At 49.2% G+C, this 25,693-nt stretch overlaps 1 protein-coding gene across 1 annotated transcript in view; it reads right to left on the bottom strand.

Annotated features, from left to right (window-relative positions):
- LOC146860906 (mucin-5B-like) overlaps nucleotides 1-25,693 on the bottom strand; it is an 814,361-nt gene that overhangs the window by 340,363 nt on the left and 448,305 nt on the right. The window contains exon 12 of the mRNA XM_085644901.1: nucleotides 7,362-7,499. Coding sequence (XP_085501027.1) covers nucleotides 7,362-7,499 — 138 coding nt within the window. The remainder of the gene's footprint in view (nucleotides 1-7,361; nucleotides 7,500-25,693) is intronic.

Here is a 25,693-nt window from a genome sequence, read left to right as displayed (position 1 = left end):
AAAAAAGCGCCGTCGTCTCCTTACCTCCGAGGGCACTACTCCCCCGCAGTTTTGAGCATCAAGCCGACCATCTCACAGAAGGCTCCGTACAATACTCAGCCCTTGCGCCTGACGTCTGGGACCCGAAAAGCCTGCTTCGCTTTTCACCGCCGATTCCCGAAAACATTTGCGGTAGAAATCACTAGTGATGCCGGCCAGCAGCTGCAGCACGCCAGGTACAGATCGCCATGTTGGGGGTGGGGCAGCGGTCACCTACGGCTATCCGGAGGCGTGGTTCTCCGGCATGCCGTCGACCAACTACAAACATTATATGAAATAAAATAGAAAAATAAACTCCCAAAAATTAAATATTTTAAACTAGAAAATATTTACAAACATAGTCATTAATTATTACAAACATTTATATATTGTATTTCCTACCCTATAACACCACACAAATCAAAAACTTATTTTTTTTAAAAAAAGAATATACTTCCATAATTAACATAATTAATTACCAATTAAAGAAAATATTATTAATAAAAAAACTACTAAAAATGTATGAACTGCCCACACTTTAACCCTATAATTCTCACAACACACACCTGAATTAAATTGTAAAATAATAAATTACACAATTAAAACTTATTTTAAAATTACAGACTATTACTATTGAACAAATACTTATAAAGTAAATAAAATGTATTTAATACCCACCCTTTACCCCTTCAAAAGTAAAAATAACACATAAAAAAATAAACAATTACCCAAAATAAATATCCAATACTTAGCATTAATCTACTATATATCAATTAATTAAACACAAATTACTTCCCAACCTTTACCCCTATAAACACCACAAAGCACACCTAAAATTAATTACACAATTACCATAATTCATATTTGATCAAATTAATTAATAACAATTAACACATACGTTTTAAATTGCATTAATGAATAAAAATTAACAAATAATTATTATTAGAAAAAATAATTACTTCCCACCCTTTACTGCTATAAACCCCAAAACACACACCTAAAATTAATTACACAATTACCATAATTAATTGAAATAAAAAAATAATGACTACTACAAATTGAACACATATATTAAAAAATCCAAACAATTCTTATATAAAAATCACATACATATAAAAGATATTCTAAAACAATTATCAACAATTAAAATCAATATTTTTACAAACGATATTAAACACTTTGATATTTTTTAAATCAGTAGTACTTACCTTAAGTCGATATTCTTGACCACAATATTCTTGCTGTCGATATTTCTCACTCGTGATATTTGTGACTCAATGTTTCTGCCACTCAATATTTTTCATTCGATATTCTGTCTCATCACCGAATCTATGAACATTCCAATACTGGAGTAAACTATAAATACCCAGTGGCAACCCAGTCGCTGTGTAGTGATAGACACATTAGAGTTTCTAAAAGAAGAGCATTTGTTGTTTCGCTAATAACTTTTGTGCCATTTCAGGAATCTGCACAAAACCTTCCAAAAGAAAAAAATCATTCACTTCTTGTGAGAGTTTTTTCATTGTGCTGATTTATTTAGCAGAGCCAAGAAAAAGGGGGGTCACCAAAACATTGATTGACAGAAAAAAAGGGCTGGACAGAAATATCATGGGGCATATCAACAAGGCGGCGATAAAAAATTATCGCCCTTTTGCGTCCGTTTTTGGACAAAAAGTGGCGATAATTTTATCGCTGTATCAGCAAGGTCACGCTATCGCGTGAATCCTTGCCTTAACGCCCTTTCCCGTAACGCCCACCTTTGCATCTCTAATGAGATGCAAAGTGAGCGTTCCGTCCCAAAATAACTGGAGAGATGTCGCTAACCGACATTTCTCCAATTATCAATGGGCACGCTAACAAGCTTAGTGATAAGAAAAGTAGCGCTAACCTTGGTTATCGCTAATTTCCTTACGCCTGCTTTTCCTTTGACTACACAATGTTAGCCAATGGGTGGTGGATTATAGGGCTGAGACCACCCAGCCCTATCAACAAGGATATCGCCGTTTTCCATGGAACATCGCTGGAAAACCAGCGATGTTCCTTGGAAAACTTGCTATCACAGGAATAATTATCGCCATTGCGCTATGCGTTGGTAATACAGCACTAGCATGGTGATAATTATCTGCGTTAGCCGGCGATAAAATTCCTCACGCTAAGGGCGGCCAACGATAATTATCGCTGCCGCTTGTTGATATGCCCCCAAATTTGTATAAGGTTTTGAACTTTACTCAAAAAGTGTGCATTTTGTAATTTGGTGTAAATCCATTTAACCATTTTCAACAACTTTGCATTTAAGTATGTTCTCAGATTGAGCTTGATTGGGTTACAAATGTAAGTATATCTGCCCAGTTTGTCCCACAGCACTATTGTGGTACTTTAAAGTAGAAATTGGGCCCCCTGATTGCCCGAGGGAGCTTTTGCTCCCGTCGTGCCTTAAGGCACCTCTGTATTAGTCCGGGTGCCAATTGTACTGATTGATCTGATTGGCTGGCTGCAACTCAAAGAAAAATGTTACAGCCTCTATGGCAGGACTCAGGGACTTGGCACCTGTGTGCAAGAAATAGGTAAAAATATGTCAAATATTGTATAAGGGGGCAGGGTAAAGACAGCCTGGTACCATAGAACTTGTGGGAGGGCAGGGGGCTTCAGATGGACTACTCAAGGGCACAACATTATTTTAAAGAAGCATTTTGCGGGTGGTGCTGTACCAAAAGCTGCCTTGAGGTACTCCTGTGGTATCCATGAAAATGTAAAAGAAAGAAACCAAATAATATATTTAAGGTGGATCAACATTAGAGGTTGGGCATCCAGGCTGGGAGGAGTGTCCGTGTAGAGTAAGGCACAGGGCCTCGCTTCTAACCAGGCCCTTCAGTCAATCCACTGTTGCAAATGGCTTCGGTTGGTCATTCACCAGGGGGTGTGGTGGGCACACAGAGTTGGGCGCAGGGCCAAGCTGTAGACCAGGCCCTGTGTCCAAACTGCTTCAGTGCAAGGCTAAAGACTGTAAGCAGCATGGGTATGGCCACCCTCAGGTGGTGTAGGCATGTGGGTGTGGTCACAAGGCTATGTGAGAGATTAGGCCCTATGGTCAGCTCACAACTGCACATGGCCAAACACCGTGTGCTAATTGGGTCGGCCATCCGCAGAGGGGTTGTGGATAGCACTGAAGAGGGTTGGCCCTTTGTGGGGGTGATCCATGGTGGTTGGATGCAGGTTCCACCTTGTCCCCAACTCCCTCACTGTTGATAGCTGTGGATGGCACTTTATCAGCATGAGGAGGGATAGGGTACATTTTTCTAAATAAAATGAGTACTTTGGTACTTGGAACAGAACTACTCCAGTAAATATGGATGAAATAGGTATTTTGGCAACTACTGTCGGAGTACTGCAGTACCAAAAAATGTTTATTAAAAAAAGAATTAATTAGAAATATCATTCATAATAGTAAGAATAGTAAGAATCAGTTTGCGGGTGGGATGGTTGTGGGGAGTTGTGTGCTGAAAGCTTACGTAGTGAGTGGTTGGCTGGTAACAGGGGTTTGGGTTTTGAACCTGGCCAAGGGCTAGGCCCTGCAGCCAATGTCCTCCTGCACACAGTCAAAAGCCATGTGCAGCAGGGTGTTGGCTTCCTGCAGTAGTCTGCAGGGGGTTGGCCATCTGCAAGGTTGGATGAGTATGGGGGTTTGGGTACCAGGCCTGGCCAGAGGGTCTGGTAAGTATGGGGGTTTTAGTGCTTGGTCTGTCCAGAGGCGAGGCCCAGAGACCATATCCAGCTGCACCCACTGTGAAGTAGGATGGGTGTGGGAGAGTTGGGCACATGGCCTGATCAGGGAGCAAAACTACAGCCAGTGCAATGCTGCACACAGGTAAAGGCTGTTCACAATGGGGAGGCTGACTGTTTTTATGGGTTTGGGTGCAGGCCAGGACCTGTTGGCAACCCCTTGTTGTGCATGACTAAACAATGTCGTTAGAGAGTGGTTGGCCGTCCATGTAATGGGGAGTCAAAGGAAGTGCACACAGGGGGACAGCCTGTCTTCAGTGAGTTGGGCACAGGGCCTAAACATAGAGTTGGGTTTCAGCCAGCTAAATAAATTAAATCTACATACATCTTTGCTTTCTTCTCTTATATGCTGAGGAGGAAATTAGAACTAAACATATGGGGAATCCGGTGGACACAGCCTTCACAAACCGCCCAACAAGTAGGACACATCTAGACAACCTGAAAGGGTGAGATTTGCCTTTAGAAACTACACTTTGCACCTCACTTATCTGCTGCATATTACTACTGTAAACATGTGTAAAAAAGGGATGTATTTTTACTTCCGGCACATTTTATTTACAATTCTGCCCCCAGTGGGCTTGTGCTCAGTGCGCTGTATTCTCAATGCCTGACGGGACACAGAGTCCCCAATGCGAGCATGAAATTAACTTGAAGTAAGTTCAAATGTTTGTTTGAACATGAAGGCTGAAATACGAGGCTGGATGGCAGAACGCTGTTGAGTGCTCTCCCAAATGCTTCAGGGCACTTTGTTGGACAATATATATCTTCTTTCCTCCAAGCTTGGATATTTTACGTTTTACTACACTAACATTTCGTAACTGGGGTGAAAACATTCGATTAGAACCTGTAAAATACCCAATTGGGTCACAATCAATGGCATCACGAATATCCGTGTAGCGTATACTGCAAATAATAGCAGAAAAGTACATAGATAATGAGCAACACTGCATGATATAAATTAGCCCCGTAAATAACAAAACTCATTGACAGAGGATCGTGGGACGGGCAGTTTACACCAGAAGGTTTGTTAAACCGAAAATCTTTCAGAAATTGGTTATTGTAATAATGAATTCACCTTACATTTAGTTTAGTTGCTAACTGGTTTAATATAATTCTGTTGACAATTTAAATGTATATTGAAACATGAATTTGAAATTGAAATGCGTTTTCTTCAAAGAGCAGTATGCAAAAACTACTAGTCTGTTGTTCAATGCACTGTTTGAGTAGTCATATCAGGTGACACGCTATGCAACACTTTGTTTAAAATGGCCGATCTGAAACGGTAAAGTTGTTGGTGAACAAGCCTGCTGGACAGGCGAAACGTGTCCTACCAGCTGACTGAATAAACTCTTTCTGGCCAGTACACGGCTTCGTCAGTTCCTGCTTTACGAGGAAAATTGCAGATATATATATATATATATATATATATATATATATATATATATATATATATATACGGGGCTTTAGCAGCGTTTATTTTAATGCATGGTGTGGCTGCAAGTACACAAACCTGACGCATTTCGGCAGAATGCCTTAATCATAGGTAAAGAGGTAACCAGACACAGGTGCTTTTATGTCCATGTCCCCACGTGACTTCACTTAGTGCCTTCAAGTCCAACAAAGCATTATTACTGCCACGAGAAACTTGCTGTGTTGTGGCATCCATTCCACTTTTGCTTCATAGAGTTATTTTAGAACTACAAGGTCTTTTCATTTTCATCTTGCTTCAATGTAAAAATAAAGTGTCACATGCAGTTTAAAATTCATTATTGACAGCATTTATTCACCGACCTCATTTTCTGACCAGCTGCCACATTCCAAATCTTTTATTGCAAACGTGCATAAATCCAGAATTTCCAGGAAGTGGTGAATACCTCTCCCTTCTTCCTTTCTTGCTTCAAAAATCACTCACTTTTAGGTTCAATCCTCTTCCAGCTTGTAGAGGCAAGAAGGTCATGACCCCCTAGTTAAATCTAAAACATTCTTCTGTCAACGGGAGCCCTCAGCGACAGGGACAGAATCTCCCTGTAACTTTATTTATGGATGATAGCACAATCATAGGAAAAGCCTAATATAAGGGTGGAATCATTGTGATCATGGATACAGCCTCTTACATTAAGGAAGCTGGGAGGCAACTTGACCTGAAAGAACACTAGATGGCACTGGACACTAATCCCATGGACTATCAATCACTACAGCATAATTCGTTCACCAAGGGAAAATTGGAATAGAAAAAGTATATGTACTTAAAAATGGAACATCCCATCACTCCGACCATATACTTTCCCACGAGAGTCCAGAAAAACCTTGGTAACTCTCCAGGTAGGCCAATTGTTAGTTCAATTGGATCTCTGTTTGAAAACACATTCTGTTATCCAGACTTATTTTTGATGGAATTGCTCATAACTTTACCATCATACCTGAGATACTCCTCTGATTTTCTACTAAAAATTAATAACATCCTTTAGGAAAGACTCTTACATCATGGTGACTCTGGACAGTGTCTATTTGTAAATCTCAATACAAGATAAACAAGCCATAGGGTTATGCAAATACTTGTTAAGAAAACAATCAATCAGCAACCTACAGCATGCTCGGATGATGCTGGAAATACTGGAATTCATAACATCTTGGCACATAAGAACTTTACTTTCAATGATGCAGTGTATTTAAAAGAGCAGGGGACATCAATTGCACCCACATATGCAAAACTCTTTATGAGATTGTGGTGAGAAGCCAATTGCCTAGTGGGATGCCAATCAGGACAAACTAAAGCACGTTGTTCTCTGGACAAGATTCATAGATTACCTTTTTTTCCCTTCTGGGATGTGATGAAGCAGCTTTGGAATTCATTATTGATTACTTAAAAGACAATCAATGTGACATCAAACTGACCAACACTACAAGTTGCAGAAATATTGATTACTTTGATGTCACTTTACCTAAAAGATTGGGAACTATGCAGCACAATGTATAGGAAATCAACTGCAAGTAAAAGCATCCTGCATGTGAACAGTGTCCACTCTAATCCCTTAAATGGAGCATCCCTTATGGGGAGGCTGCGACCATGTAGTGTTTGCACTATGGAAGCAAACTTTGGCCAAGAGGGTAAGCCTGAACAAGAGGATACCCAACAACAATCTTGGAGCAACAGATATATTATTTTATTTATCAGTAATATTCATTTTGACTTATTAGGGTCTTCCTCATCACATTCCTCCAATCTCCCACAGATATTAACAACATCCTGTGCTTCATATGATCATGATTTATTGAAAGATACGCGTGGTTTAGAAAGCCAACCAAGCTGGGTAATAGTAAAAGGTCTAAGTGGGAAATAACTAATTAATGAAAAGAGTGCCTTATTGGTAGCACATGAAGACTTGTATGGGCTCACTTCAAACGGTAGTGTCTGTGAAGAGGAAAACAATAATTTAAAGTGAGGTAATAAACTTTATTAGTTAGTAATCCTAGCACTACCAGTCACAATTTGAAACCATTTTTTTTGCTCCTGTTTATTTTCCCTTTTTAATTTGCACTCAGAAAAAAGTAAGACACCATACCAGATAACTGTTCTTGGTAGCTGGATTCCACAGAAACAAAAAGCTGCATCGCTGGTTTCAGTTGTATGTCCAATTGTATTTGCAATGTGGACTGAACGGTGATGTAGTCAGTGGAAGTCTTAAAGACGATGATCTCCGCTTAATAAACAAATTGAAAACAAACATTTTAGAAAAGAAAACACATTTGTAACGTCATATTACCTCCCAACAAAGTGTGGTGCAAGAATATTTTGGGTAATGGGGGAAAAGGTTTTATAAGTAGGGAGTTTGAGTCAACATTTAAAAAAAACAATTATGAGTGTACGGAGTTCACTACTCAACTTAAGTTTTGCACAGAGTTAGTCATAATCATATGATCCATGGCTATTCACATATCTATTTTAATTTTGCTAACTTTGTGAAGTTTGAAGTAGGCAAAATTATAAAAGAATATGCACAGGTAACAATAGCTAGACATATAGATAAGTACCTACCGATAATAAGGTTGTTTTCCACAGAGGGGTGCCATGTGACAAGAGAAGCACCCTCGGTAGAATATGGTGTACTTGGTGTTTCCAGGTGAGAAACCCCATTTTATAGATCATTACCCCTCTATTTTCTACATTGTATGTACAATCTCATAATTTTTTTTTTCAGTCTGATGCCATAGAGAAGCTGTTCAGGAGAAGAAGAAACACTTCTTCCACCACTTCCCTTCCTCACCCTACATCCTACCACTGTCAGCAGCTCCCTACTTCCACACAGTAAAAACACACCATCTTACCATCCTACCAAACCCCCACTCTTCCAAGTATTTAAAGTAGATTTCCACTTCGCTCTCCTAGCCTTTATTCATCCCCACCCGGATTGGAGCTCTCTGACTTCAATATGAAATCAGAGAGCCAGCTCCATGCTGACATCAGCTCTGTCTGAGCCACGTCAGCATCACTGAAATCTGTACCATCCCACAGATGAGAAAAAGGGGTAGGACATCATCATCAACCATTCCAACACCATCCCCTTGGGTGTAGGGAAACCTGGGAGATAGCATGGATCAGCATTTGCCACAACATCACACTTGATATATGAGAAGTAAAAATTCAAATGAAGCTAACTGTTCTGTCACAAGAGTAAACAAAGACAGGTTTCAAATCTAAAATGATGTATTAAAGTGTACGGTGGAAGTCATGCACAATAAAGTAATTTATTTAATCAGTTTTTTTAAATACTCAAGTCTTGATGGGCATGCATCCTGACCAAAAGGCATCATAGAAGTAAAGCTAGCCTGCCGAATAAGAGATTTGTTTAGCTTTTTGTCAAAGATTCTTCAATGGAAATTATGAATAGTGACTAGAACATTTATTGAGATGCATTAGTCTGCTAATGGGTGACCACATGGGCTCAGTCCTGATATCGATTTAATGTAGTGCATGTCATAAAAATTATGCTTCTCTCTCCTTACGACAGACTCATATATATGGACGCAAAATAAAAACCATTCTATTGCCTGTGGTGCCAGACATGATGTGACAGAGGGCAGCAGAAATGATTTGAACAATGATATAACTTGTGACATCACACACCACGTCACTGGTGTCATTATCAATCAAAATACTATTTCATATAAAGTTGTAAGTGGTCTTGACCCAACTGTGCCACGAGCCTGAAAGGCTCAATAAACTAAGAATACCTAGTCCAGTAATTCTGGGAAAGCCTGTGACACTGGTTCTTAGCATAGAGCATGGCAGCAGACAGGCATACAGACATGGACAGTAGATTGTATTTACACTATCAGCTAACATATCTGGAAAAGAGAACTTCATGCGTTATAGCTTATTTAGTTTTAACACTAAAAAAACTAAAAACGTACGTTCTTAAAAAATCAATTCTCATTACTGGTTCGGAATAGCACCAAATAAATGGAACTACATTTCTCTTAACAATATCCAATCAATGATGTAACAATTACAACACATATTTTACAATGCATCTACGATGTGGTAAACTGTAGCATGGTAAGGTACAACACATTCTATTTACAACACGTTATGAAGGAGTTAACGTTAATAAAATTTCAAGTTTCAGGGAAGGGTATGGAGGTGGGATGCTAAGATCTTAGAGTTCAGTACTAAGGTGTATCAAGGAGTTTTTATAGTTCAGTGAAGGGGAATGTTAAATGGTAGTGAGGCGCTTTTAGTATCCAGGGGTCGATGGTGTTCGCGGGTAGTATGGCGTTTTTAGGGTTCAGGGATGTGTAATGCTAAGGAGTAGTAAGACATTTCTGACTTCTGGAATGGGTTGTATGTAGGTTTTTTTGGATAACTGTATAGTGCATACAGAGAATAATAAGCAACATGGTTCGGTATTCCCACTAATGGGTTCTCTCAACATCCTTCACCAATACCTCCAATCGCCAATGGTAAGTTGGCAAGCGCAAGCTGCCGCTTGCTTTGAATTTCTACTGAGCGGCAGGAAGATCAGCTTCCCTGCTTGCGATCGCTTGTAAGTTGGCGAGAGGAGAGCTGCTGCTCGGGTAGAATTTTAACCCGAGTGGCAGGAAGATCAGTGCAAATGGCAGTTTGCGCCACACTCCGCTGCTTGCTGAAATCCACCCAGGCCTACCTATAACATGAAAATAGCGAAGATTGTTCACTTTTATTTGTCCATCCTTCATCTCGTTGCCCAGTTGAACACAAGAATGTTAAATCTACCATCATGGGCCGTTTCAACTGCCAATGCGGATTGCACTATCGATCTTTATCGTTTGCACAATTGTGCAGCCTTGGGTATACATATACATTAATTCAATTTCTTCATTTTGTTGTACATATTTCATGATTTTAAAGCACTGTCAGTATTATTTTCACCACATCTTTTTTCTTTTGTATAGGTGCATCCTTTACATTTATGGGAATTTGCCCATTTCATTTTTTTTTGTTTCCACTATCGGAATATTTAACCTTTCTATTGTTTACATATTATTGTTTCATATAACTTTACACGTCATGCATACAATGTAACCATATGTAATACCACCAATTGCGGGTAAACACCCTCATGAGCATCATCCGATATGATTTTCACTACAAATGTTTCGAGATGCTGGTAATTTTGTCACTCCATAGGCGAAATAAACATATGACTTAACACGCGATATAAGGCAATTAAAATGTTATTAGTGTGGTGTGTGCTACAGTACAATAACTTGGTATCTTCCCCCTGTTTAAGAATCAACAGAGTTATGAACTTCATTTCAATGTTATCATCATTACAGTAATAATTCTGAGTTTTATTAGCAATGAAAATATAAACAAGCGTATTTGCTTTTGTTTTACTCCTTTGAATGCCATAAAGTGACGAATGCTAAAGTGCCAAATATTGCAGTACTTCCATAAAGGGTTTCTGCTTCACTCAATGCTCCCTCTTGGACTTTATTGGCATCCATAAAGTGACATGTGCATCAATTGGTCTTGTCCTAACAAATCTCCTCTCTCCATCACTTCAATTCAAAATGGGGTCCACTTTTCCCTAAAGTTTTATCCATGTTGATTTCGTACGAGTAAAGTGGCATATGCTCAAGTATGATCTGATATCTAGCTATAACATGTATAACATCATGCATGTGCTAGCACATTAGAGCCTTACCCAATTTGATGGATATTTTTGATCTAATAATTCCTTAATCCTAATAAAGTCAAGTGGTATTTAGTGCTATTTTATGACTTAACCATCAAGTTATTTACCCCGTAGATGGCAATGAGCTATCAATAGGGAAGTGCAGCTACAAATTAGGTCACCTATCAGACTAAAACATTCCTGGAAGAGTCTGTTATCTAATTTGTACTGGGACATATAGGTGCCGATCACGATCCGGCAAAAACCGGGTACGAACCGTCGGACGGAGCATATTCTCCGTCCGACGCGTACCCGGTCGTCAAAATATACAAACATGGAATTACGATTCGCACGGGTACACCATTACCGTACGAATCGTAAAAAAGACCGACCGAACAAAAAACACCTACCAATGCGATCCGGGAAAGCGCCGACCTGACGTCGGGACGCACGCAGCCAGCCATTCACGACCCAGGAATCACGATTCGCACCGACGTCACCCCGCACGGTGAATATTTTGCGGCAGCCAAAAACTGCCGGGAAATCAGGACGACGCGAACAAGGACCACCAGTACGCGACGGACAGACGGCGACGCGAACAAGGAGGACCAGTACGTGACGGACACACAGGACGACGCCACCCAGGAGGACCCGTACGCGACAGGACGACGCGATCAAGGAGGACCCGTACGCGACAGGACGACGCGAGCAAGGAGTACCAGTACGCGACGGACAGACATGGACCCGAACCTACGAGTCATCCCTGCCCTCATAGCAGTACACCTCCTCTACAGGTTACGACGCAGACGCCGCAGAAGGTCAGAATAACTAAGGGAGGGGGGAAAGTGGGGTGGGGTGGGGGTGGCACGACCAGGGCAGGCCACAAAACAACCACATGAGTGACACACTACACATGTCCTGGACATACCTGACTCCCATGCCCTGGTCACCACGAGGGGGTGGGGGCGTGTCCTGATAATCCAGCGACCGCCACAACGGAAGTCCGTCACCACGCGAACCGGCAACACAACCAGACAGGTACGTCCCGTACCCACGCCTGAAGAGCGTGGGTACGAGTCGGACCACGCCCACACACGTCACCCCAACAATGGCGGGACGGATCGCACCCACGTGGCAAAGGCCTGGGTACGGGCCGCACAAACATCACATAGCGTGGGGACGGATATGTACGGACCCTACCCCCACCCCGTATGCAAGGAGCGTACCCCCCTGCCCAACAGTGTAAGTACGACCCGTACCCACACCCGCGGACGTACGGAGCGTACCCCCAGCCCAACAGTGTAAGTACGACCCGTACCCCCACCCGCGAATGCAAGGAGCGTACCCCCCTGCCCAACAGTGTAAGTACGACCCGTACCCCCACCCGCGTATGCATGGAGCGTACCCCCCATGCCAACAGTGTAAGTACGACTCGAACCCCCACCCACGAATGCAAGGAGCGTACCCCCCTGCCCAACAGTGTAAGTACGACCCGTACCCACACCCGCGGACGTACGGAGCGTACCCCCAGCCCAACAGTGTAAGTACGACCCGTACCCCCACCCGCGAATGCAAGGAGCGGACCCCCCTGCCCAACAGTGTAAGTACGACCCGTACCCCCACCCGCGAATGCAAGGAGCGTACCCCCCTGCCCAACAGTGTAAGTACGACCCGTACCCCCACCCGCGTATGCATGGAGCGTACCCCCCATGCCAACAGTGTAAGTACGACTCGAACCCCCACCCACGAATGCAAGGAGCGTACCCCCCTGCCCAACAGTGTAAGTACGACCCGTACCCACACCCGCGGACGTACGGAGCGTACCCCCAGCCCAACAGTGTAAGTACGACCCGTACCCCCACCCGCGGACGTACGGAGCGTACCCCCAGCCCAACAGTGTAAGTACGACCCGTACCCCCACCCGCGGACGTACGGAGCGTACCCCCAGCCCAACAGTGTAAGTACGACCCGTACCCCCACCCGCGTATGCATGGAGCGTACCCCCCATGCCAACAGTGTAAGTACGACTCGAACCCCCACCCACGAATGCAAGGAGCGTACCCCCCTGCCCAACAGTGTAAGTACGACCCGTACCCACACCCGCGGACGTACGGAGCGTACCCCCAGCCCAACAGTGTAAGTACGACCCGTACCCCCACCCGCGGACGTACGGAGCGTACCCCCAGCCCAACAGTGTAAGTACGACCCGTACCCCCACCCGCGAATGCAAGGAGCGTACCCCCCTGCCCAACAGTGTAAGTACGACCCGTACCCCCACCCGCGAATGCAAGGAGCGTACCCCCCTGCCCAACAGTGTAAGTACGACCCGTACCCCCACCCGCGTATGCATGGAGCGTACCCCCCATGCCAACAGTGTAAGTACGACTCGAACCCCCACCCACGAATGCAAGGAGCGTACCCCCCAGCCCAACAGTGTAAGTACGACCCGTACCCCCACCCGCGAATGCAAGGAGCGTACCCCCCTGCCCAACAGTGTAAGTACGACCCGTACCCACACCCGCGGACGTACGGAGCGTACCCCCACCACACCAGTGTCAGTAGACACGTACCCTCACCTCTAATGCAGTGTGCGTAACCCCACCGTGTATGTGCCAAGCGCACATATCCAGTAATCGGAGGTGTGTGTGCAGAGTCCACCCAGCAGTGCCCTGAGACAGGAGTGGTGGGTGTGGAGTCCTCCCAGCAGTGCCCTGAGACAGGAGGGGTGTGTGCAGAGTCCTCCCAGCAGTGTCCAGACCCAGGAGGGGTGGGTGCAGAGACCTCCCAGCAGTGCCCTGAGACAGGAGGGGTGGGTGGTGAGTCCTCCCAGCAGTGCCCAGAGACAGGAGGGGTGGGTGGTGAGTCCTCCCAGCAGTGCCCAGAGACAGGAGGGGTGTGTGCAGAGTCCTCCCAGCAGTGCCCTGACACAGGAGGGGTGGGTGCAGAGTCCTCCCAGCAGTACCCTGAGACAGGAGGGGTGGGTGCCCATCACTCCCAGCAGTGCCCAGAGACAGGAGGGGTGTGTGCAGAGTCCTCCCAGCAGTGCCCAGACACAGGAGGGGTGGGTGTGGAGTCCTCCCAGCAGTGCCCTGAGACAGGAGGGGTGGGTGTGGAGTCCTCCCAGCAGTGCCCAGAGACAGGAGGGGTGTGTGCAGAGTCCTCCCAGCAGTGTCCAGACCCAGGAGGGGTGGGTGCAGAGACCTCCCAGCAGTGCCCAGAGACAGGAGGGGTGTGTGCAGAGTCCTCCCAGCAGTGCCCAGACACAGGAGGGGTGGGTGTGGAGTCCTCCCAGCAGTGTCCAGACCCAGGAGGGGTGGGTGCAGAGACCTCCCAGCAGTGCCCTGAGACAGGAGGGGTGGGTGTGGAGTCCTCCCAGCAGTGCCCAGAGACAGGAGGGGTGTGTGCAGAGTCCTCCCAGCAGTGTCCAGACCCAGGAGGGGTGGGTGCAGAGACCTCCCAGCAGTGCCCTGAGACAGGAGGGGTGGGTGGTGAGTCCTCCCAGCAGTGCCCAGAGACAGGAGGGGTGGGTGCAGAGTCCTCCCAGCAGTGTCCAGACCCAGGAGGGGTGGGTGGTGAGTCCTCCCAGCAGTGCCCAGAGACAGGAGGGGTGTGTGCAGAGTCCTCCCAGCAGTGTCCAGACCCAGGAGGGGTGTGTGCAGAGTCCTCCCAGCAGTGTCCAGACCCAGGAGGGGTGGGTGCAGAGTCCTCCCAGCAGTGTCCACACCCAGGAGGGGTGTAACACATGTGTGTGATGCCACAATTACCCACATCCATACTGCCTACAAGGGAACATGTCCCCATGAACTCATGTCAACTGACTCCACACACAAGTACAGTGATCACCAAGGATGCCACGATTGTTGCAGGTGGAGACATGGCCATGCATGCATGGCCAAAGTAGAAGGGCTCCGTCACACACACAGCTCATGTACACACAGCTCTGCGCTAAACATTGGGAACACCCTGCAGGGAAGAAACTGGGTACACAGAGTAAGGAATACACCCTGGGACAATTGAACCATGCAGTAACTGCTGACATGACCTAAGGAAGTTAGCCAACACCTTGTGATGGCACACAGATCCTAGGGTGGCCCCAAAGAGCAGAACACTACTACAAATCCCACACACCCAAAGCCTTAAACACCACCCAAAACAATGTAGCAGCCCCACCAACACCAATACCACCATAGCAGGAGTGTGATAATGAAAAAAAAAATAAGCTTTAATCAGCATGAGCACAATGTCCGTGGATCAACGGCAGTTCAAAGTCAACAAAGGCCATAGGGCAGTCAATTATTCCCAGCTGCATGGGGGACACAGTGGGATGTGTGTCCCCTACCTTGCCTGCACAGTCAAATGCCATCGTCTTCCATACTGGTGAGGGCATCAGGGGGGGGGGAAGCAACAGGCACCGCAGGGACATCAGGGCAAAGGGGCGGCGTTGTGGGTGCAGGGATGGAGGACTCAACCACAGGGGGTGTGTCATGGCCAAAGGCGGAGGCCAGGATGGCACTACACACCTTAGCAAGGTCCTCCAGGGAGTCCCCTGCACCCGAAGTGACCTCAGGCCCCAAGGAGGGGGGGGGCTTCAGAGGGATGGGTTGCAGCGCCACCGGGGGAGGGTGGAGACAGGGGGGGAGACTCAACCACCCTGACCGAGGACTTCCTTGACCGCTTGCGTGGTGGCGTAACTGTGGGGCTCAGGGACAGAGCGGCCATGAAGGAGTCCTTGGGGGAGATGTGGCCAGGAGAGCTGAGGGGAGGGGATTTGGAGGGAGTGGATTGTGTGGAATGCGGACTCCCACTCTGGCTGCGTGTCACACGTTTGCCCCCCGACCCAGTGGGTGTGCCTATCTCACCCTGTGTGTGCGTGTCAGGAGGAGTGCGGTGGACCTTCCCTGCTGGTGTGGTGCCTGTGTCTGTTGTGGTGGGTGCATGCCGACGTCTGGGTGTACGTGGGACAGGCATGGAAGTGGGAAGTGTGGATGGGGCAGGGGTAGGTGGGGGGAGGTCGCGCTGCAGGAGACCCACTGCTGCAGTCAGTGTGGAGTCTAGGGACCTCAGCAAGTTGCGTTGGTCAGCCTGCAAAGAATGAATGCCCTCCAAGAATGCCTCGATGTTGGTGAGGGTTTTCCCGTGGGAATGGAGGACATTCAGGATCGCAGCCTGACCAACCTGCATTTGCCGCTGGATGTCCATAGACTCAGCATTGGCGGCAGCAGTGGAGACAGGGGCAGGGGGTGCGGTGCCTGGCAGGAAGGAGACATGCGGTGACCGGGCACGCTGGGAAGGGACACGAGCAAGTGGGAGGCGGTTGGTGGGAACTGAGGGGGCGGTGGCAGGTGTTGTTCCACTGTCAGCTGCTGGTGCAGCCTCCGCCAACCCTGAGACATCCTCCTCGGACCTGTCAGCTTCGTAGTCTGATGTGCCAGTCGACAGGTCCTCGGCCACACTATCCTCCGCCTCTGTCCCACTCGATGTGCCAGCCCCGATGTCACGGCTGCCACTGGTGCTCGGTCCCTCCGCCTGGTCCGTGTCCATGTCTCCCTCTGTGTCCCCCGACGATGCTGTGGGCAGGGTGGAGAGACAGAAATTAATCAGACACCTGTACACATCTGTCACATGAGTCCAATCTACATAGTCAACATTGCATAGCCTGAAGAGGCAGATCCCTAACATCTGCAAAACAAGGTACCGATGTAGGGCATGAAACACAGTTGGTTGAGCCACCATGCCACTGAAATACCATGGAGAGCATGAGACAATAGCTGATGACAGGAAACGGAGTCTGACATAGCACCCAGGCCCTGGGGACAATCCTGCACTGCCTCTGCACCACACAGCGTTTGTGAAAATACCTATGACCAGGGACAATATCCATGAACTTGAGACACATGCTGCATAGGTAATGCTGCAAACATGCCCAACATAACTCGGTCACTGCACCTTGCGTGTGTGTCCAGTAACATCACACACTGTCCAGACCCAGCAATTAGGAATCAGGATTTGACACATAGGCATTGCCCGCCCCAAGCAACCCCCACACGATGCTAATTGCTGAGACCCAGGTGGCACCAACATCTCATAGTCTGGGTGATAAACACAGTGGCAGGCACAAGGCAAGATTGGACGCAAAACAGCAAAGGTGCGCCTGTACAAATAATGAGGTACCAGTGCCCATCCTCAGAAGAGTATAACAAGACACACAGGCACTGGCAACTGTGAGTATGAAGAGGGACAATCAGGTCAGGCTGCACAGTGGACACCTGTACATAATAGCACGTCTATATACATGGTGACAGGGGACAATGGCACAGAGCACAACCTACGCTGTAGACAGTGAGAGTGTCCACGTTGATGATGACACAAACAACACTGAGGATAAGGTGCCCCAGGGGACAGTATTGGGCACGCAACTACATGCTACTGAATGGGAATGACTGCTACACACGTCACCATCCCTGCACTATGCGTAGCGCACACTCATGCACATCATGTCACAGGCCACTACATAGGACATGCGCGCTGTAAGGCATGACACATGAGAGACCAACTCCCATGTCTGGAGTCAGCATCAGTGCCAACTGACATGGAACCCACATGCAGTGAACTTGACAGTTCACAGGCAAGGTCCCACAACCTGTTACCCACCACCACCACCCATGATGCTACAGTCATTGTTCTCGTGGACAAAGCGCCAGCCTACATTACCTTGTGAAGGAGTGACTACACACAGACCAGGGAACACATTGCAAGGAGGGGAAGGGTGGCAGGGGCGCTGCGCTACACTTGGGCAAACTGGATGGGCACAGCACCTTTAAACCCTGCCAGTGAATTAATGCCACTGTGCCCTTACAAATGCCGGTGACACACAACAAACGCACATGTACCTACCCCCTTCCGCCTGCTGCATCGCCTGTAAGCGCCTCTCCAGGTCTGGAAAGACCACCGGCAGCACACGCCTGTGGAGGTGGGTCAGACGGCGGCGGCCGCGGTTCTTGTGGCTCTCAGGTGAGTCCCCCAGCAGGAGCCGTGCAATCCTCCGCGTCCAGCACCGGATATCCTGCCAGCGTTTCCTCACCTGGGACAGGCTCCGCCTCCGACCATCCACACGCCTCACGGCACTGACGGCGGTCAGCCAGATCTGCTCCTTGGCAGAGGCGCCTACCTGTGAGGAAGTACAAGTGACACCACATCAATACACCAGCCACATGTCACAGAGAGACATATGTGAACATAATAGCTGGTTACTACATGGCATGTAATGCAGCCAACGCATTGCACCTCTGTCATAGGGACATCATCCTCTGGTGAGGGAAAAGGCAGTACGTGCCATAGTGGGTACTCAGGTGGAATGATGGCAATGTCACAATCAATGATCAAGGCTCACACTGTGCATCACACCCACACCTCCTGTCTCAGGGCACTGCTGGGAGGACTCTGCACACACACCTCCTGTCTCAGGGCACTGCTGGGAGGACTCTGCACACACCCCTCCTGTCTCAGGGCACTGCTGGGAGACATCAGGCACCCCCCCCCTGGTACCCCCCCGACAGTACATGGCATGTGTGTCACACCGGGTCACAATGCCTGAAGACACAGTCACAACATAGGGACAGTCTGTGGCAGTGGCCTATGCACTCACCTGATACCCTGGTCGCCCATACAGCATGGGGTACTGTGGGAGGATCACATCCAGCAGAGCCATGTTCTCCTCCAGGGTGAATGGCTGTGTCCTCTCCACAGCCCTTGACATGGTTCCAGGGAATCAGTAGCAGCAGCTTGGTCGACAAATGCAAAGATGTGCAGGCAAGTAATCCCTCATGGGACCTGGCTGCCTTATATGTGGCCTTCTGCCCAGTCTCATGCACAGGAGTACAGAGTGATTGGTCACTCACATTTGCATCCTATGTTTCCACCAATCCCTTCAAACCTAGCAGTCTGTGGGTTCTCTATCGGTTTCATTCTCCTGCATGATGTCAGCCCCACAAACACATTGCAACAAAGTAGAAGAATTCCAACTGACTTCTGCTGTGCACCTTCCAGAACAAAATCGAAATTTGAACCTGGTCGCCATGACAACCAGCATGCATGTAGGCCTTAATACTTGTCCCCTATGTAATTAGGAGAATCACACACAGGTACGGTGCGTTTCCGGGCCCTAGGGCACCCCAAATGCATGGCAACGGCCCGTACATGCATGCCTACGTTCAAAATCACTATGGTTCTGCACGCGTATGCGTACTCGTTGTGGTACGGACCGTACAAATGCCTGTACGCTCACTATCACTATGGGTCTGTGTACCCGTAGTGATAGTGAGCGTACATGCGAGTGTACGGTCCGTACCACTACGTGTACGCATACGCGTGCAGAACCATAGTGATAGTGAGCGTAGATGCGAGTGTACGGTCCGTACCACTACGTGTACGCATACGCGTGCAGAACCATAGTGATAGTGAGCGTAGATGCGAGTGTACGGTCCGTACCACTACGTGTACGCATACGCGTGCAGAACCATAGTGATAGTGAGCGTAGATGCGAGTGTACGGTCCGTACCACTACGTGTACGCATACGCGTGCAGAACCATAGTGATAGTGAGCGTACAGGCATTTGTACGGTCCGTACCACTACGTGTACGCATACGCGTGCAGAACCATAGTGATAGTGAGCGTACATGCGAGTGTACGGCCCTCTCACTATGGGTCTGCACGCGTATGCGTACTCGTTGTGGTACGGACCGTACAAATGCCTGTACGCTCACTATCACTATGGGTCTGCACGCGTATGCGTACTCGTTGTGGTACGGACCGTACAAATGCCTGTACGCTCACTATCACTATGGGTCTGTGTACCCGTAGTGATAGTGAGCGTACATGCGAGTGTACGGTCCGTACCACTACGTGTACGCATACGCGTGCAGAACCATAGTGATAGTGAGCGTAGATGCGAGTGTACGGTCCGTACCACTACGTGTACGCATACGCGTGCAGAACCATAGTGATAGTGAGCGTAGATGCGAGTGTACGGTCCGTACCACTACGTGTACGCATACGCGTGCAGAACCATAGTGATAGTGAGCGTACAGGCATTTGTACGGTCCGTACCACTACGTGTACGCATACGCGTGCAGACCCATAGTGAGAGGGCCGTACACTCGCATGTACGCTCACTATCACTATGGGTCTGCACGCGTATGCGTACTCGTTGTGGTACGGACCGTACAAATGCCTGTACGCTCGCCATCACGATGGGTACACATACGGCAGCACTCCCACAGTGATTGGGGAACATACACAGGCCCTCTTAGCAGTAGTACGCCGGTTTGTACACATCACTGTGGTGATAGTCGACACACAGGTAGGAATAGGGCGGACATACTTGTCCATGGATGGACATACTTGTCCAGGAATGGACATCAAGGCATCGTCAGTGCATTACTACATGTGTGGGGCACAGGTGTGACAGGCTGTGATGTGGAACATGCCTCCTGAGTGGAGGAGGCACCAGATGTATGATGAGATGTGTACAGGTGTACTGTGTGAGGGTGCAATGTGTGCCAGGCATGCCCTTGACTCCTTTGACATGTGTGCATGTCGTACTGCGCACTTGGGGTGAGCGTCACTGGCATGGCACGGACACCAACACACGGAAGTGTCCCATGATGCCCGGTACAGGGGTCATGACACCTGACTTGTCACTACCCACAGTGCACAATGTGACTATGTCATTTATGTGTCCGGGATTTACATCAGGTTGATGTTGTAGCACCCTCAAAAGCTGCAGCCGTTGCAGCAACCAACATGTGTCTGTGTGTAGATTGTCATTGCACACTGTTCCGCACACCATGCCACATGTGGTATCTGATGTGAGGTGCACATGTATGCATGGGACACGGAGTAGCGTGACAAGGCCATGTCAGCATCCTCACAAGGAATGTGTGGTGAGTCATGACATGTGCACCTTCATGGCAAGGTGTGTGGGCAGGCCTAGTGTAATGTCATGTGACCTGTGGCTCCGGTGTTCCGCTACCAGTCTCTACAATCGGCATCCTACTTCTGCTGATGTGTGGGTGTATGTCACTTCTGTCTTGCGTCGGGCTGTTCACTTGCACTGGGACACAGCTATTCCCATGGCGTGGCATGGGGAGGTTCTCAATCACCGTGTTTAGCTGGGTCTTGGAAGGAGTGTCACCTTGCATCCATACGTGTCCTGGGCATGTAGCACATGCCTGACTCCCTATGTGGCATGTGTGTATTGGCAGATTTACATGTGCTCAGTAGACATGAGTTGTTCTCGTAGTGCACTCACTCTTCCTTGTCACTTCCAAATTACTGCAGAGCGCCTCCTGTTGCCCGAAGAATTCCAGACTTGGCCACCATGCAGGAGAATGACAGGATCCGGCTCTACCGCTTCACCCAACCGTTGATTCTGGAGCTGACGGCGAGACTGGCACCACACCTGCAACCGCAGCACAGGTATCCTACGGCACTGACACCCCAGCTGAAGGTAATGGCTGCCCTACATTTCCTTGCCACGGGTACCTTCCAATATACCATAGCTCATGTTGGTGGCATGTCCCAGAGCATGTTCAGCGGTGTGCTGCATGATTTCTTGGAGGCCATGTTGATTCACCTGGATGACTTCATCAAGTTCCCAACCCCTGAACAGATGACTGAGGTCAAACGTGGTTTCTATGCCCTGGGAGGGATGCCCCATGTCATTGGGTCCATAGATGGGACACATGTAGGTTTGGTACCACCACACGCACGGGAGGTGGCGTACCGCAATCGGAAGCACTACCACTCCATCAATGCCCTTGTGGTGTGTCTGTCCAACATGGTGATTTCACATGTCTGTGCTCGTTTTCCAGGATCAGCACACGATGCCTACATCATGAGGCGTAGCGGGATGCCTGATATGATGATGCAGCTGCGCAACGAACGTGCATGTGTTGTTGGTGGGTACAGTCTGTCTGTCCTGTATTCTGTTTGGCCGAGCAGCACTACCGCTTCGCCTGTTCTAACGATATCCATGTGCTTTCCATTTAGGGGACGCTGGCTATCCCAACATGCCTTGGCTGCTGACACCTCTCCGCAACCCCATCACGCCGGCCCAGCTCCGCTACAACACCGCCCATGGCCGGACAAGGCGAGTGATAGAGAGGACGTTTGGCATGCTGAAGAGCCGATTCCGGTGCCTCCACAAGACCGGCGGCGCACTCCCATATGCCCCGGCGAAGGTCTGCAAGATCTTCATGGTCTGCTGCATGCTGCACAACATGGCAGTTGAAAGAGCTGTGCCCCTCATCCTGGATCAAGATGACGAGGACCATCCACCCGTGGAGGACGAAGGGCTTGGCAATGGGGCTAGTGATGTGGAGGATGTGGAGCCGCAAGAGGACATCCGGACTCGGCTCATACGCGACTTCTTTGCTTAGTGGTGAGTACCAGGGTCTGAGTGTGCACGCATTGGTCCCCGTGTGGCATGCGTTGTGATGTGTGTCTCCACCTGCATGTATGGCACGTGGGTCAGAGGTGTGTGTGGGTGTGTCACTGGAGTGATGGTGGCAGTGATGGTAGTATTTCCCCAGACATAATTGTGACCTAGCATGTTGTCATACATACATGTGTCGAGTACATGCACATGCAAGTGGCTGTGCTTCTTGTGGCTGACTTCTTGTGTGTCTCTCTTCCCCAGGTACCTGCACATGCCGTTTGCTGGTTGCATTGTTGTGGCACTGCTATTCCTCATGGACATGGCATCGTGGGCTGACTCAGCGTTACAGGCACGGACACGTTTGGAAGTCTCCATGGGGTAAGGGATGCATCTGGGGTGTATTGGGTGTGGCAGTTGTTCACGATGTGTGCACACTGCCCCGGTCGGGGTTTGGGTCCTCTGCAGACATGTGGCATCCCCATGGGACACGACATGCAGCTGGGTACACCTGAATAGATGGCCTGCCTGGTTGTCAGTCATCAGTGATGGGATGGTGGATTGTGATGAAGGCATCAATGTGTGTGACACTGCCCTCGGACACATACGGTTAACATTGTCTTGACATGGCGTGGGACTTCCACATCAGCGGATGTATGGTGTATGGCAGGCTCTCCGTGAGCAGCTGTGGGTATTTAGCTATTATCCGACACTTGTGTGCCAGTTCCATGGCTATCACGCATTTGTGCTGCAGAAGGGGGGTGCCAGTGTTGGAGCCACATGTTACTCCACATGATGTGTTCATGTGTACTTCAAGTTGCCTCTGCAATCCCAAACACATGACTATTAAAGGTGTCCCTATGCCTCCAAGGTGCCTCTTCTCAGTCAATGCTGGTGTGTTGGCACGGTGCATCCTGCATGTCTGGCATGGTATTCCCTGATTGTGGCTATGTGTCAATGTGTCGAGTGGCAAGATGCAAGCTGTGTGTGTGTGCTGAGACTGTGTAATGGGCATGATGTCCATGACTGTGTGGGTATTGTGACATGTGCCATCCCCATGCATCCAACGTTGTCCATGACCCCATTCTCTGCATCCACCGGACTCAAGCTTGCAGGACATGGTTCTGCCACCTGTCTACACGTACCTGGGTGCCCCCCAGGACACGGGCCAGGATCCCTGACCTCTGCGCATGACTGTTGCTGTACTCAATGTGTCTGTCAGCACGGTTGTTCGGCCACCCCCTCAGCTGGTTCTGACCATCACGGGTGTGTATGGTGCTCCATGTCTGTCTTGCCTAGAAAACTGTGACCCATGTGTCCTGTGCCAGACTCAGGCCCCAGGGTGTGGATGGTTGAAGTGAACAGATGACTCAGGCATGTTTAGACTGTACAAGACACATGTTAGGTAATAATGCTACCAGCAGGCATCTACTCTTAATAGTGTGATTTATTATTGGGGGGGGGGGGGGGCCAAGTGAGGGCCTTTCCGGGATTAGGGAATCCAAAGTTCAGTAGGGGAGTTGGTGTCCTTGCCATTGGAAATCCTCAGAGTCCATGCCACAGTCTTTGTCAACATTGGTCAGCCAGTGACCAGCAGGGCCATGTGGCAGAGAATGTCTCTTGATGCTGTGATGCTGTTGCTCCAGTGGGCCAGGTGCCAGGCCAGGTGTCCTGGGAGATGGTGATGTGGCAGCCACCCTCACGGTCCTTTCCGTGGACGACCCGGCTTCCTGCGGGGAACCTCAGCAGCAGGCCGTGACGACGTCTGGGATGCTCCGTCGGATGTTTCCTCCTCCTCCTCATGATCCCTCCCTGTGGGTGGTGATGTTCTCCGCCTTCTGGCACAGGGAGGGTCGGCCATGGTGTCGGCCATCCGACGGAGTTCAGCGTGAATCCCCTGGGACGCCGTCACTTGCTCAGCCTGTCTGTCCTCCATCCTCCGTTGGTGTAGCTGTAGACAGGCTATTAGCTCCGCATGTTGCTGGGCCTGCTGGACCTTGATCCCCTCGAGGACGGACACAACCTGGGCCATGCCCGTGGTGTCCTGCCGGTATGAGTCCAGGATGTTACGGACATGGGAAAATACCGGATCCCCAGCCAACTGGTCAGGCTCGCGCCTCCGCCGCTCTCCACTCCCACCACCCCTGCCCACTTGCGTCTGGCCTGCACTTGTGGGCACATGGGGTCTCCGGGACCCCTGAGGGGTGGCATTGGCGTTGTCGCCTGCCTCCTCCTGGGTGCCCGGGACACCGTGTCCCTCCTGGCGAGCCTGGCTGCATTGTGGTGTTGGGGCAGGGATCCTGGGTGTCTCCTGGGATGTGGCAGGAGTGGGGGTGGTGGTTGGCACGGTTGTACCTGACGCAGGTGCTGCAGGTGGTTGGACACCAGAGGGGCCAGGTCGGTCGGGGTCGTCCGCAGAGTGGTGAGAGTGGTCGCTGCCGGTGGGATCGGTCTCCTGCAGATCCGGGTCCTGTGAGTGTTCCCCCCCAGTGTTGGGGGGTGCAGCACGACGTTGACCTGTGTGTGAGAGAGACAATGTTACTTTTGATCCATGCAACATCCATGTTGCATCCGTTACAAAGTTGGCACATTTCCTCTTGGAATTAGGATCTGTCTTGCATTCCACTCACAGTGCACTTGTGCATGTGTGTGTCCCTTGGGCACCAATTTGGCCCCTTTAACTATGTGTGGCACAGTCTTACTTGCTGCGTCAAGTGTGACTGCAGTCAGCAGTGGAGTGTGCATGTGTGCCGAGCTATGCGTTTGCGCCTTCCTTGTAGCACTGTACATGTGCACATGGAGTGGATCCACACACTCATATGATGCAGGTGGCTGTCCTTGTGCTCGTGTACAGGTTGTAACATGGCCCTGCGTTTTGCCATGATGAAGAGGGGGGGTTCTGGCACTGGGCACCCTTGTCTACATGCACGCAGTCCACCTGCTGACGAGCAGACATTCCCACACACCAAAGGACTGATTTGCTCTCCCTGTGTCTCCCTCCTTCTCTGTCCCCCTCTCCCTCCCTCTCTGTCCCCCTCTCCCTCCCTCTCTGTCCCCCTCTCCCTCCCTCTGTGTGTCAGCCTCCTCCCTCTGTCCATCTTCCTGTGTCTCCCTCCCTCTCTGTCCCCCTCTCCCTCCCTCTCTGTCCCCCTCTCCCTCCCTCTCTGTCCCCCTCTCCCTCCCTCTGTGTCCCCCTCTCCCTCCCTCTGTGTCCCCCTCTCCCTCCCTCTGTGTCCCCCTCTCCCTCCCTCTGTGTGTCAGCCTCCTCCCTCTGTCCATCTTCCTGTGTCTCCCTCCCTCTGT

This window comes from Triturus cristatus, chromosome 3_1, assembly GCF_964204655.1.
Source record: "Triturus cristatus chromosome 3_1, aTriCri1.1, whole genome shotgun sequence".
Taxonomy (NCBI): Eukaryota; Metazoa; Chordata; class Amphibia; order Caudata; family Salamandridae; genus Triturus; species Triturus cristatus.
Note: the sequence above shows the minus strand (reverse complement) of the source record. Positions and strands in the feature narration are given on the sequence as shown.